Source organism: Leopardus geoffroyi, chromosome E1, assembly GCF_018350155.1.
Source record: "Leopardus geoffroyi isolate Oge1 chromosome E1, O.geoffroyi_Oge1_pat1.0, whole genome shotgun sequence".
Classification (NCBI taxonomy): Eukaryota; Metazoa; Chordata; class Mammalia; order Carnivora; family Felidae; genus Leopardus; species Leopardus geoffroyi.
This window is the reverse complement of record NC_059330.1, coordinates 43,658,656-43,672,708: the sequence shown is the minus strand read 5'-3', so window position 1 is coordinate 43,672,708 and position 14,053 is coordinate 43,658,656. Positions and strand designations below refer to the sequence as shown.

Sequence of the window (14,053 nt, the reverse complement as noted above, 5' to 3'; positions counted from 1 at the left end):
ACATTCCCTTTTTTATTCTATTCTACCCATTTTTCTTCTATATTGATGAATATCTGCATACAGTTGCCCAGAATTACACATTAGAACATTTATATTTTAGCACTAATTTTTCTGTGTGAATTTATAGTAGCAAATTTCTTAGTTTCTGGAATATTTGCCAAGAATAGTCACTATTCTTGATTTTGAAAGCCTAAATTTGAATTAGCATAGCTAATGATACAGCAAACTTTCACAGAGATAAAATTCTGTTATCATTAAGAGATTAGGGGAGAGATAATATCCTTACAAAATAAATGGATCTTATGCCTACAGTGTCCTAATTTGTATTATATAAACTGCATCAGTATGTCTATTACTTTACTAAGTGTAAGAGAGAAATTCTATTTCTACCCCCAATTAATGACAGTGGCGAACAGTTAACATATTGTGTGTGTTTGCTCATTCAGCTATTGTAGCTGAAGCTGTAAAGGGTCAACAGGTTTGGGGGGGGGGCTGTGGTTAGGCCCTTCTCTCTACTAATCTGTGACCATTTTGTTATGTTGAAGGGGGAGAGGTTGATGTCAGTGATGTAGGAGATGTTCTGGAAAACATGGGAGTAACTGTCACAGATAAGGAATGTGTAGAGCTCGTAAAAAACCTGCCAGTTAATGGTAAGCATTTAAAATATTAATATGGTCTTGAAGGAAGCACACATTTCTTATTTTGTTTATGAGAACTTCTATATACTTTCTGATAGCATAGAAAAAATGTTTTCAAAAACTACTTAGTATGAATGATTTCACTCATGTAATTATGTATCTTCACATACTGATAGATAATATATAGGTATATTCTAGGTTGTTAACATGAATCATCTAGGGACTTGTGGCTGCACCATAGACTGAGAAGAAAGAAGTAGAAAAAGGCACTTAAACAAAAACAAAGACCGAAAAAGTACAGCCATTGTGATATGGTTCAATTTATACACTTATGTATGCAAATAATTTTTTAAAAAAATGAATGGTACGTTTTCACCTTAAGAGGATGCTATCTAATGGTAGAACATCAGTAACTGTAAGCTGAGTGTATATGGGGATTCATTGTTTCCATTCTACTTTTGTATATATTTAAAATTCTTTACAATAAAAACATTTCAAGAGAAGATTTTTAAGAAGGAATTCCATTAATTTTTAGTTGGAAATCAGTTGCTGCTTTATTCACAACGTGCCATCAGGGCTAAGAAGTACCTTTTGTAGTTGTGGTTCTATAGATGGGGAATTGTAAAAGTTACACTGGGTGCTAACTAGGTGAGAGAACAGAAAAGGACATTAGAGAGCTGAAAAGGAATTTAAAAAAAAGCACTAAGATTACAAGATTAACATGCTTAAGTGTCAATAATTGAATAGAGTGGATACATTGGTGGCTATTTCATTTTTAAAAATTTGAAAGTAAATTGGAAATTTTCTAGAGAAAATTACAAATCCTCCTTACATTAAATAATGACTTGCTGCCTTGGTGAATCTCCACATCACTTACTTGTGTATGACCTGATCTATGTTTCCACGTAGCTAAAGGAAAAGTCTACAAGAATAGGTTACTGGATGGTTTGAAGTCTCTTAATGGTAAGTGAGAAGCATAATACAAAGCCAGATGATTCTAAGAGACACATTATACTATCTCCTAGATATCCAATTGTGAACTTCACTAACCTCCTTAAATACTGATATCATTCCTAGCTTCTGATATAGACCTGTGAGCAAATTATCTCCATATAGAAATTTAAATAAATTTTACATAAGAGAAAATAAAGTCTGTGTCAGAACAGTAAAATTAAAGGGAACATTTTTGGGGAATTTGGTTAGGCGTTGAGACAATAAAATAAACAAAAATGAGCCCACTTATTAGTGAGAAGATAAAATAATGTTTTTCATTACTATGAATTATTAAATACTAATGCAGGCCCTTTTAAAGCTTATGCTTTGTAAACCTGTCCCCATGATCCCACTAAAGAAAGAGGTTCTTTTTAAAGAGCTATTATCTATTATTATCTATTATTGACCCTCTTTGTACTATAGACACTTGATGTTCCTGCTGAAAATAACATTAGTATATGTCAACAATTTGATGTATTTGCTAAAACAAGTCAACTGTCATGCTATATATGAGCCTATTTAAGTTATTTAAATCCAAAAACTATACAGCATGCTAATTGACTATAATAAAATGCATTCTGGACAATTAGTTCAAGATTTCAGTTTTTGTTTTTGTTTTTGTTTTTGTTTTTCTGCAGATGGAACTTTCTAAGAACTAAAATCCCCCAAACAAAAATTTTAGAAAAAGATCCCTTGCCTGCAAAAGAAAAATATTTCTGACAGGGGACACCCTTTATATTTCCACCTACACTACAGCCATGTGGGCCCATAGGTTATTTAAATATATAAACTGTATTTTTCTTTCCTTTGGCTATTTCTTGACCATTTTGCTTTTCTAAGGAGGGATTGTTAATGCCAATAAACTTGATTCAGTTTTGAAAACCATGGGATGGAAACTCACAGAAGATGAAATTAAGGATCTCAAATGCAACCTGTCCACTGATGGTAAGCATTGAAAATATTTCCAAGTTCTTTGGGAAAAATCTTACCATGATGATTAGATTCCCAGCTCATTGTTCTTTATGGATCTTGGTTATGGGATTGAAGAAGTTCTACCTTTTTCCATTATTCTTTTTCTCACATCTGAAGAAGGCATTGAAGAATAACCCCTTCTTGGGGGCTGGGGCAACTTTCTTAGTGTACTTCCTATTTGTAGAGGGCAGGAACCCCACTTTCAGTCATGAACAGAGTACCTTTTAGTTTTAAGTTTTATACTAAAATAGGGTTGACTTTTTATCTGATTGATTACAACTTGCTTAATGTGCCAATAGTTACATCTACAATTCTTTTTGAGATGTGCTTCTCATTAGATTTAATTGTAGATCCCTTGAGTTTTATCAGACTTCCCTGGGGAGAAGCACAACCTAAGATGCTTGTTCCTGAATTATTTTTTCAAATTTGGAGGATTTACTAGGCACCATCTTAATCAAATCAGAGGTTTCAACAAAAGGAATGATGATCACACTCTTCATATTGTCTTTGCCAGAAGACTTAGTTTTGAATGCCCTTAGTCACTAAAAGAAATTCCAGGTGTTATCTTCTATTTGTAGAAGATGAGAACTAGTTCATTTTTTGTGCCATGTCGCACCCAGAATCTCTGGATTCTCTCTGTTCTCCTTTATCCTTGCTTGCTAGCCAGCCAGTTGTTTTCTGGGTTCATTTCTTTTTGTAGTAACTTGTCCGTTGCTGCCAATATCAACCAGATACTCTAGTAACACTGTATTTCCTAGCTTCTTCTTCTTTTTTTTTTTTTTTTAAGTTTATTTATTTTTGAGAGAAAGAGAGAGAGGGAGTGGAGGAGCGATGCAGAGAGGGGGAGAGAAAGAGAGAATCCCAGGCAGGCTTCAGCATGGAGCCCCATGTGGGGCTCAAACCCACAAACTGTGAGATCATGACCTGAGCCAAAACCAAGAATTGGGGGCTTACATGACTGAGTTACTCAGGCGCCCCACACAGCTTCTTCTTTTAAAGTACAAGCATATTCAGTACATTTTCTGCCTTCTAAGTTGTTGAAATTGCTAAACTCACCAACACCATTGCAAGGCATGGGTTCATTCCAGCCTCCAGTAACAATTTCTTCACCAAACACTTCCAGCACCAGACCCAATGCCACATAGTTTTGGTATTTTTGCTACTACTTTTGTTGTTGCTAAGACAGCAACACACTTGTGGTCCCAGTTCCTTTTTTTTAAGTTTCTTTATTTTGAGAGAGACAGAGATGGCCTAAGCAGGGGAGGGGCAGAGTAAGAGGGAGAGAGAGAGAGACAGAGAAACCCAAGGAGGCTCCTCAGTGTCAGTGCAGAGCCCAACGCTGTGCTTGAACTCATGAACTGTGAGATTATGACCTGAGCTGAAACCAAGAGTCAGACGCTCAACCGACTGAGCCACCCAGGCGCCCTGTGGTTCCAGTTCCTATTATCAGCTAGCTATGCTGCAGTAGCAACAAACAACCCCCAAATCTCAGTGGCAACAGAGTTTTTTTGCATGACACTCAATATTAGACACTGCCCATAGGTTGGCTGTCCATCTGTTCTCTACTATAGGACATAGGATGCAAGAACAGTCCCTGTCTGGACAGTGTCACTTTTGTAACAGGAAAAAGACAGATGATGGAGCCATGTGATAGTTCTTAAAGTTTCTACTCAGAAGAGACTCAAATATTTCATTTGACAAAGCAAATTGCATGATATCATTGATTTGGGAACAGAAGTATAATCCTCCCATAAGACAGACTTGATACAGAGGGGAAGAGAATATTTGAACAAACAAGATATATTCTCTTAAAACAATATATCTGAAAATGCAAGGAAAAGCAATTTATACCCATTTTGATGCATTTTAAAATTGATTCCATAATTACAGAACATCTAGTCAATTTAATATATGGAGCCATCAAAAGAACCAGTCAGCTCTATTCTTATATACAAATATATGCATAGAATATCTCTAAAAAAGATAAACAAAAAATGTCAATGTTTGTTCCTTAGAAGGAAGAGAATTCTGACAATGGAGATGTTTATAAAGGAGATATATTTTTCACTGTATTCTTATTGGTAACATTTCAGTTATGTAATTTATGCTTATGCTGCCTAGTAAGAATAAATTGATTTAGAAACATATTATGCGAAAAGCATGATTCACAAAAGGAAAAAATTGATAAATTGTACTTCATTAAAATTAAAAGCTTTTATTCTGGAAAGCTGTGTGGAGATGGTGGAAGACAACCTACAGTCTGGGAGAAAATATTTGCAAATGATACATCTGACAAAGCAGCAGCATCTATGGCATTTAAAGAACATGCAAAACTCAGCAATATAGGGGCATCTGGTGGTTCAGTCAGTTGAGCGTCTGACTTTGGCTGAGCCTCGTCTTGGGCTCTATGCTGACCACTCAGAGCCTGGAGCCTGCTTCAGATTCTGTGTCTTCCTCTCTCTCTGCCCCTCCCCCTCTCGTGCTCTGTCTTTCTCTCTCTCTCTCAAAAATAAATAAACATTAAAAGGTTTTTTTTTTTATTTGAGAAAACCTCAGCAATATAAAATACAAACAAACCAATAAGAAGATGGGGAAAATACATGAAACTATATGAATGAAAATACATTGCACCAAAGAGGATATACAGGTATCAGATAAACACATGAAGAGATGCTTGACTTCATTAGGTATTAAGGAAGTGCAATTTGAAACTGCAATGAGATATCATTGCATACCTATCAGAATAGCTAAAATAAAAAATAGTGACAACACCAAATGTTGATGAGGATGCTAGAGAAACCGGACCACTCATACTTGGTAGTGGGAATGTAGTGATACAATCACTATGGAAAAAGTACCAATTTCTTACAAAACTAAGCATAGAGCTACTGTAGCAATTACACCTTTGAAACTTATGTTCACACAAAATCTGTACATGAACGTAAGAGCCAAAAACTGGAATCAGCCCAAGTCTCCTTCAACAGGTAAATGGCTAAACAAACTTGTGGTACATACATATTATGGAATACTATTATTCATCAGTAAAAGTACACTATCTGATTCATGTAACATCTTGGACAAATTTCCAGATAGTTATCTAGAGCTAAAAAAGCCAACCTCAGAGCTTACATACTGTAAGATCTTTACATATCATTTTTGAAATAACAAAATTTTAGAAATGGAGGACAGATTAGAGCTTGCCTGGATTTAGAGATAGGGGATTGGTAGAGGCAGAAGGAGGTGGATGTGGTTATAATAGGGTCCTTGTGGGACTGGAACTGTTCAGTATCTTGACTGTGGCAGTGCATACATGAACCTACACAGGTAATAAAATTGTCTGGAATTTAATAATACAGAGACATACACATGAGTACAAGTAACACTAAGGAAATCTAAATAACATCGGTGGATTGTATCAATGCCAGTATTCTGTTTTTGGTATTATTCTATGGCTTTGTAAGTCTTATCATTAAGGGAAGCTGGGCAAAAATGTACAAGGCATCTCTCTCTATTTTTTTCTACTAACTTCATATGCATCTACAATTACCCAAATAAAATTTTCAAAAAAAAATTAAATTGAAAATAAAATCTGTTAGTCTATCAGTGTGATAACTGCCCCCCCCCAATTGCTAATATAAAGGATTTGTCTTCAAAGTGCTTAATAATTTATCTTGTAATCCAAATGGAGGAAATAAATCTTTCTGGGTCTGTTAAAACATCAGGGAATATTGAATGAGAACACATTACCTGAGAAAATCACTGCTGAAACCCAAGTTTAAACATTTTTGAATAGCATGTACCAAACATAAACCCATTGTCATGGCCTGATAGAAATAAGAAAGTTCTTCAAAGTCTTAGAGCTAAAAAGTAGACCCTGGACAGTAAGTGGCTTTTGAATCTTATCCCTTGACTATTGTAGGTTTGATTTTTTATAGAAGAATTAAGTCATAGTTGTATTGTTGACGTTATATTTTTCATATTTAACTTCTTTACACTCATTCTCAAGAAGTGGGTAGAAGTAGAGAATATTATTAGTACGAAAGTGTTGCTGGAATATTTTCCTCTCCTATTATTTGTGTGTTTCACTGTCTCTTTTTATTATTTGCATTTCTTCTTACAGTATATGGGAGAACTACAATGAAAAAGTTGTGTAGTGGATTAAAAGCTTTTACAGGTCAGTGGGAAGTTATATAAAACCAAGATCTGCAGACTTTATGTAGTAGTATAGTTTTAAATAATATTTTTTTACCATTCTATTGCTGATTTGTAAATTGTAGCTTTCAACCTTTTCTAATGAAACATTTGCTCCTAATGTCCCATGGTTTACCTTTATATATAGTAATTAAAAGCCTATAACTTACTAATAACTTCTGAACTTTCTGGAGTTTTTATACTAATAATACTCACTTCAACATTATTAATAGATTCCCAAATCAGAGTATATCAAGCAACAGCAAAATAAAGCTTTTTTTTTTTTTTTTTTCCATTCTTGGAACTGGAAAGAATTATGCTGAGTGAAATAAGTCAGAGGAGGACAGGTATCATATGTTTTCACTCATATGTGGATCTTGAGAAACTGAACAGAAGATGATGGGGGGAGGGAAGGGAAGAAAATAGTTACAAACAGAGAGAGAGGGAGGCAAACCACAAGAGACACTTAAATACAGAGAGCAAACTAAGGGTGGATGGAGGGGTGGGGGGAGAGGGGAAAATGGGTGATGGGCATTGAGGAGGGCACTTGTTGGGATGAGCACTGAGTGTTGTCTGTAAACCAATTTGACAATAGATTATATTCATTAAAAAAAGCTTATTTATTGTCAGTATCAAGAGCAAATAGCATATTTCAGAAAAAAAATTTAAAATATATAGTATTCTCTGGTAAGATGGATAAATGAATTGATGTTGATATTTCATTAATCAGACAGTTATTTAGGTAAAATCTATTCTCTTCTACTTTGACTTATTGTCAGATTAAGAAATCATACTTTTCAGTATTTTTAAGCAAATTTGATATATGACCCTTCTCAATTCTGTATGGATGTATATATCTTATTATATCTTTGAACTTCCTCAAATTAGGAAGAAACATGCTTAACAGTATTAAATTATTACTTGAAATAATTATTCTATAAAATTCTTGAATGATCTCGTTTCATATTTTCAAAGGAAAAAATATTAATGTGCAACATCTATCAGATTTTGTGAGGAACATGGGTATTGAGCTAACAGATAAAGAACAAAAGAGGCTGCTAAAGAAGCTTCCAGTTGATGGTGAGCCATAAAGATACTTTAGTAGCTTTCTAGAATACTTAGCTTTATGGTACCATGGGAGAAGTTTTAAAAGTTCTCTTTTAGGGGCGCCTGGGTGGCTCAGTCGGTTGAGCTTCCAACTCTTGATTTTGGCTCAGGTCATGATCTCACAGTTCGTGAGACTTAGCCCTGCGCCAGGCTCTGTGCTGGCAGCATGGAGCCTGCTTGAGATTCTTTCTTTCTCCCTAGCTCTCTCTGCCCATCTCCCACTCTCTCTCTCTCTCTCTAAATATATAAACTTAATTTTTTTTAATTTCTCTTTTAGCATTTAAAAAAATATATATTTAAAGTAATTAGAAAAGGCAGATTTTAAGTTATATCTATCAATCTATATATCTCTATCTGTCTATATAACCCAGGCCACCAGGGGCAAAATAAATGCTGTCATGTCATGCCCTCTAGCCAATGACAAAGCTATAAGAAAAAAAATGAAGGAATGTGATTAGGGGAGAGAATTTTAGAAGAATTGGACAAGAGAAATCAAAGGATAAAGAAACCAGCATAGAGAGACTGTCAACTGTTCTGTCAGGGGTTTAGAATGGCATAATTGTCACTATTGTATCCCGTCTCATTTTTTTGTTGTTATTCGAGGATGAATAAGAACATATTTACTCAGTAAATGAAAACTCTCCCTGAAATTCTGAAGTATATGTATTATGTTTCTGAGCATCTATATAATGCTTTGTCTGACATAGAGTGTGATTTGCATTGTAGCTTCTGGGAAGATCTATCAAAATAGATTGTTGGATGGTCTGAAGTCTTTCAAAGGTGAGTTAATGAGCAGTTTGAGATTTAACATTTTAATTTATATCATTAGAGCTTTACCCAAGCCATCCTTTTATGAACTGATTTTTAAATGTAGTTTCTTTATTTTAAAAGAGGTATTTTGTGATGAGTTTTTTTAAATCTTTGTAGGTCCCACATTTTCTTGTATTTTTCATAACTTAATCTTGAAAGTGTAAATTGAATTCTAGGTAGATAAAACAAAACATGAAGAGAATGATAGGTAGTCTGAAAATTAGTTAAGCAAAGAAAATAAAAATAGTTTCTATTGTTAGAAATATTGGACATTGTTTCTGATAGAATCCAAATCATAAATTAATGTTCATTATAATTCCTCTAAAAAGAATGTGTTTTTAGTGAGATTCAGTTAAGACAAAAAAAAAAAAAAAATGTAGGCAAAGGTACCAACTTGTGCCTAGGATTTGTTTTGGTTTTGCTTTCCCTCCTAGTGCTTAGTCCAGAAGAAGAGAAGAACATAAAGAGAATGAAGAAATGACTTAAAAGCTCTGCCACTTGGTACCTATTGAGAGGAGTCACCTGTCTAAAGAAGAGTGCCTCTTCGCATTCCTAGGCCCTCCAGAAGAGTGGGAGCAGGATTATTATTATTTTTTTTTTAATTTTTTTTTTTCAACGTTTATTTATTTTTGGGACAGAGAGAGACAGAGCATGAATGGGGGAGGGGCAGAGAGAGAGGGAGACACAGAAGTGGAAACAGGCTCCAGGCTCTGAGCCATCAGCCCAGAGCCTGACGCGGGGCTCGAACTCACGGACCGCGAGATCGTGACCTGGCTGAAGTCGGACGCTTAACCGACTGCGCCACCCAGGCGCCCCCAGGATTATTTTTTAATTTAATGTGGAAGTTGTCCACCACGCCGCCCATTTGATAGCATCTTGCTATGTGTCTTTATCAACTAAATCGTCACCTTAAAAATGAGACAATGATAGCCAGATACTTGTCGGCCTCCCTGTAGTTCTCTTTCCCTATCTATCTAGTTTTTCTAGTCTCTAGGCCTCCTGTTTTACAATTTTAATAATAAATTTTCCTTTCCATGCACTCTGAGCCTCAGCTCCTGCTTCAGCTTCAGAACATTTTTAATTAAATTTTTAACATTTTAACTAAAGCCCTCTGTAAACTACCATGCTAGGTAGTTTACAAGATAATTATCTATTCTTTTTAACTAATACAAATAGTTTTCTATCTTAAAATATTCACCAAAAAATCGGTGTTCATAAACTGTTTTCACAGTATGGATAAACCAGGCGTAAAGTAATTGTCAAGTTCCAGTGGAAAGCAGTACAAGTTTTTTGGCAACTGAGAGTTTTTTTTCAAAATCCTTCTCTACCGCAAATTCAATTAGTTGTCTTTAGCTTAAGTTGCAAAATCCCTTCATAAATTATTTCTTGTCCATAGTTTCATCAAGGCAAAGCTTAAGGCTCTTTAACACGATGTTAAAATAGAGTTTGGTACTCATGTTTCAAAGCAATATTAATAGTACTGAAAAGGATTCTATTTTTCCTTATTCCTAGTTTTTTCATATTAATAGTAAAAACATTTTCAATATAATAGTAACAGAGCACTGATAGATTTCTAGTATTTAATGTTCTTTCATATTTTAATATTTTTTGTCATTCTTTATGTCTCTTTCCTAAGGAGGGAAGGTTGAAAGAAGTAAAGTCAATACTGTTCTAGAAAACATGGGAATCGTGCTCACAGGAGAGGAGCTTCAAAGTCTAACAGATAACCTACCAGTTAACGGTAAGCACTGTGGTTATTTCTCTGCGTTTGTGCAGAGCTTTGCCTGTGAATGTGCATATGAGAATTTTTGAAATTAGGATTATTTGATGCTGAAAGGAAATGTATCTTAGAGTAGAACCCGTTCTAAAGTAAAAAGAAATCCTGCCTCATTTTTAAAATTTAAAGTTATCAACATGTTTTCATACAGAAACCAGAGAAGCCAGAATGTTTATCTGAGGAATAGTCAGAATGTAGAATAAAACTTCTACGGATTAAATTTAAAAGTGATCATACGCTGGCTAACGCTTCATTTCTTAGTTCTTCCAATCTGAACCATTTACTTTTTTGTTTTCTGTGTTCTCCCTGAGTGATTTTATGAACCCCTACTTTTAACCATCTGTTTGAACCATCAGTTATATTCTTTCCAGTCTTCTCCCCAGTCTTCAAACTATTTTATTCTAAATCTTCTGAGACATTTCTATTTAGTCCACCCCAAATAGCTGTTCAAGGATAAAATTTGTAATCTAATATATTCCATATCTTTTTAAACTGATCATCCTTTTTTCTGCCTCACTGACCCTGCCAGAAATCTCTATCCACTTAATTACTTGCTGCTGCCTATTTAAACTCCTAAATATTTTTAAAATCCATTCCTACTCTTTAGCCCTGTATCACTACCCTTATTTCTATTTCTTTTTATCTCTTCTTAGACTGCTAGATAACTCTCTCTCTCTGCCTATAATTTTGTTACTTTTAAATCCACTCTACACACAGTGGGCAGAATGATCCATTTCTATGTAAACCTGATCATAAAACTAGTTGGGGTTTTTTTCTCCCCATCTTATCTTCCCCTCTTCTACTTTTCTGTACCTTCTTTCAAAACGTTGAAATAACTCAAGGCTCTGATGGGTTCTCTAAGTGATCTTACCTACTTTTTGAGCTCTGAATTCTATCTGTATGGTAATGAATCACTGATAGATATTCCTAACCTAAAACACTCCTTGGATCTCTATTTGGTTTATTTACTACCTATTTGCAATCTCCACTTGGATAGCTCAAATAACTTGTAACTTAACTTGTCTTAGTCTGAGCTCTTGATTTTTCTACTAAAACTCATCCCTTCCCAGTATCATTACAAGGCATCACCACTGGAGTTTGTCTTGTGATGTCTTTGTCTAGCTTTCGTATTAAGGTAGCACTAGCCTCATAGAATGAATTGGTGTTTTTTCCCACTTCTGTTTTCTGAAATAATTTATGTAGGACTGATATTATTTCTTTAATTATTTGTAATAATTTACCAAAGAAGCATTCTGGACATAGTCCCTTCTCTCTGAGAAAATTTCCAATGCTTAATTTTCTTGTGTGTTGCAACACTATTCAGGTTTTCTGTTTCTTTTTTATTCCATTTTGGCAGCTTGTGTCCATTTTGGAATCTATTTCATGTAAGTTGTTAATTTCTGGCATAAAGTTGTTCACAGTATTCCCTCTTTAGCCTTTAAATTACTGTTAAGTTCAATGGGTTAATCCTTTCTTTCATTACTAATTGTAGTCATCTGTGTCTGTTATGCCCAGAATTCGTGATCCCCAAAGACCACTAGGGAGCCGAGTCCTATGCAAAAGCAAAAGAGCCTTTATTCGAGCTAGCTCCAGCTCAATCCCCTACCTGCACCAAGGCAGCGGTGAGATACCAGGGAGAGATAGCGAGTTTCAAAAGCACAAAGGTTTTATAAGGGTCTAGGGGCAGTTAGTGAGGTAATGGCTGTGGCCTCAGCCGATTGGCTGGGGAAGGGTCGTGGCCTCGGCCGATTGGCTGGGGGAGGGTCTGAGTCCTGTTACGCAGGTCGCTGGGCGTGTTTTGATCAGGAAGTTTGAACGGGTGAGCGGGAGGTTACTCCAGGGGAGGAGGCGTGGTCTAGGTGAAGGACACAGAACAAGATGGAGTAGGCCGGCATAGGCCCTCCCTTTCATGTCCTCTCTGTTTTTTTCTTGGCTAGTCAATTTTGATGATGTTTTCGAAGACTAAATGTTTGGTTGCTTTGAGTTTCTCTGTCATTGTTCTCATATCCTCTCTAATCTTCATTATTTTCTTCCTTCTGCTTGTCTTTGGTTTGGCTTGCTCTTACTTTCCTAGATGAAGATAAAGACTTAATTATGGATTTGAGATCTCTCTTCTTCTCTAACATAGTTATTTAAGGCTATAAATTTTACTTTAAGCGCCACCTTCACTGTGTCTCATGTATTTAATTTTTATTCAGATAAAAATACATTCTAATTTCTCTTGTAATTTCTTCTTTGACTCATGGATTACTTTGAAATGAATGTGTTGTTTGATTTCAAAATATTTGAATTTCTCGGATTTCCTTTGGTTGTTCATTTCTAATTTAACTCTGTTGTGGTCAGCGAGCATACTTTGCATGATTTCAGTCCTTTGAATTTTATTAACACTTGTTTTACGATTTAGCATACAAGATAATCAGACGCTCTTTGGAGTCTCCAAAAACTTTTAACAGTGTAAAGGGATTCTGTGACCAAAATATTTGTTTTAGAGCCTTTTTTTTTTTTTTTTTTTTTTTGATAATTCGAACACTTGAGTCATCCAAGGATTGGCATGTGTTGATTGCCTTTTCACTTGATAATTGATCTCATTTTCCTAACTTTTTGTATGTTAAATAATTCTGAATTGTATCCTCAACTTTGTCAACTATTTTGTTGTGTAGACTCTGGGTCCTTTTAAAATTCATTGAACAATGCTGGTGGGTTTTGTTTTAGCAGGTAATCAACTCTGAGATTCAGAACACAAATTCCATCTTCCATTTCTCTGGATGGTTCCAGTCTCAGTTCATTCTACAAAGCTTTGTTTTACTGCTGTGGGTCTGTCTGCATGTGCCACTTAGGTTAGTCTGAGACTTGGGCCCTGGTTTAAATCTTAATTCAGTTCTCAAAGCCGTTGCAAGAATGCTTTCTTTGTATCTGTCTCATGCATGCCCAACTCAAAAGTGAGCCCAAGACTTTTACAGATTCATACACAGAATTAGGGGATCCCTTTCTCCATTGTTCTCTCCTCTCTGGAATTACCCCATATTTTCCAACCTGAAGGGGCCTCTTTTCCAGGTTTCCGTGGTCAAAGAGATGGAGTTTTTAATCAGTCTTAGATTCCTGCTCTGCCTTGCAGTTCTGTGATGGGGGCCCCACCCCCAGGACAAAGCCATTAGGGAAAAGAGAAAACCAAAACAGAAGGCTCACTCCCCTTGCCAGTCACTTCTGCAAGTTTTGGTTCTCTTCTACAGTCTAGTGTTGTTGCTTTTTGTGTTTTCTTTAGACTTTTAGTCTAATCATCAGGAAAAATAGATTGTAGAGAGCTGGTACGGCCGTGGCAGAATCAGAATCAGCCTCATATTTCATTATTTAAAAAATATATATTCTTTAAAATTAAAAAAATTAAAATATATATATATGTAAATAATACTTTCACATTTTAGCATGTGAATCAGGATGCATCTTCTAATTGTTACCAATCACATAGTAGAGTTATTACATTCTTGTCATTGAGTCTGCATTTGTGAATTTGGTTTTAGCCTATCACTGTGGCACATTACCACTTTAAGTTGTGTATTGTTGGTAC

General features: G+C 35.3%; 1 protein-coding gene across 1 annotated transcript in view; it reads left to right on the top strand.

The window, feature by feature from the left end:
- Positions 1-676: 676 nt before the first annotated feature.
- LOC123602928 overlaps positions 677-14,053 on the top strand; it is a 111,420-nt gene continuing 98,043 nt past the window's right edge. The window contains exons 1-5 of the mRNA XM_045487245.1: positions 677-2,576; positions 6,724-6,777; positions 7,770-7,874; positions 8,628-8,681; positions 10,348-10,452. Of these exons, the coding sequence (XP_045343201.1) occupies positions 2,516-2,576; positions 6,724-6,777; positions 7,770-7,874; positions 8,628-8,681; positions 10,348-10,452 (379 nt within the window). The 5' untranslated portion in view covers positions 677-2,515. The remainder of the gene's footprint in view (positions 2,577-6,723; positions 6,778-7,769; positions 7,875-8,627; positions 8,682-10,347; positions 10,453-14,053) is intronic.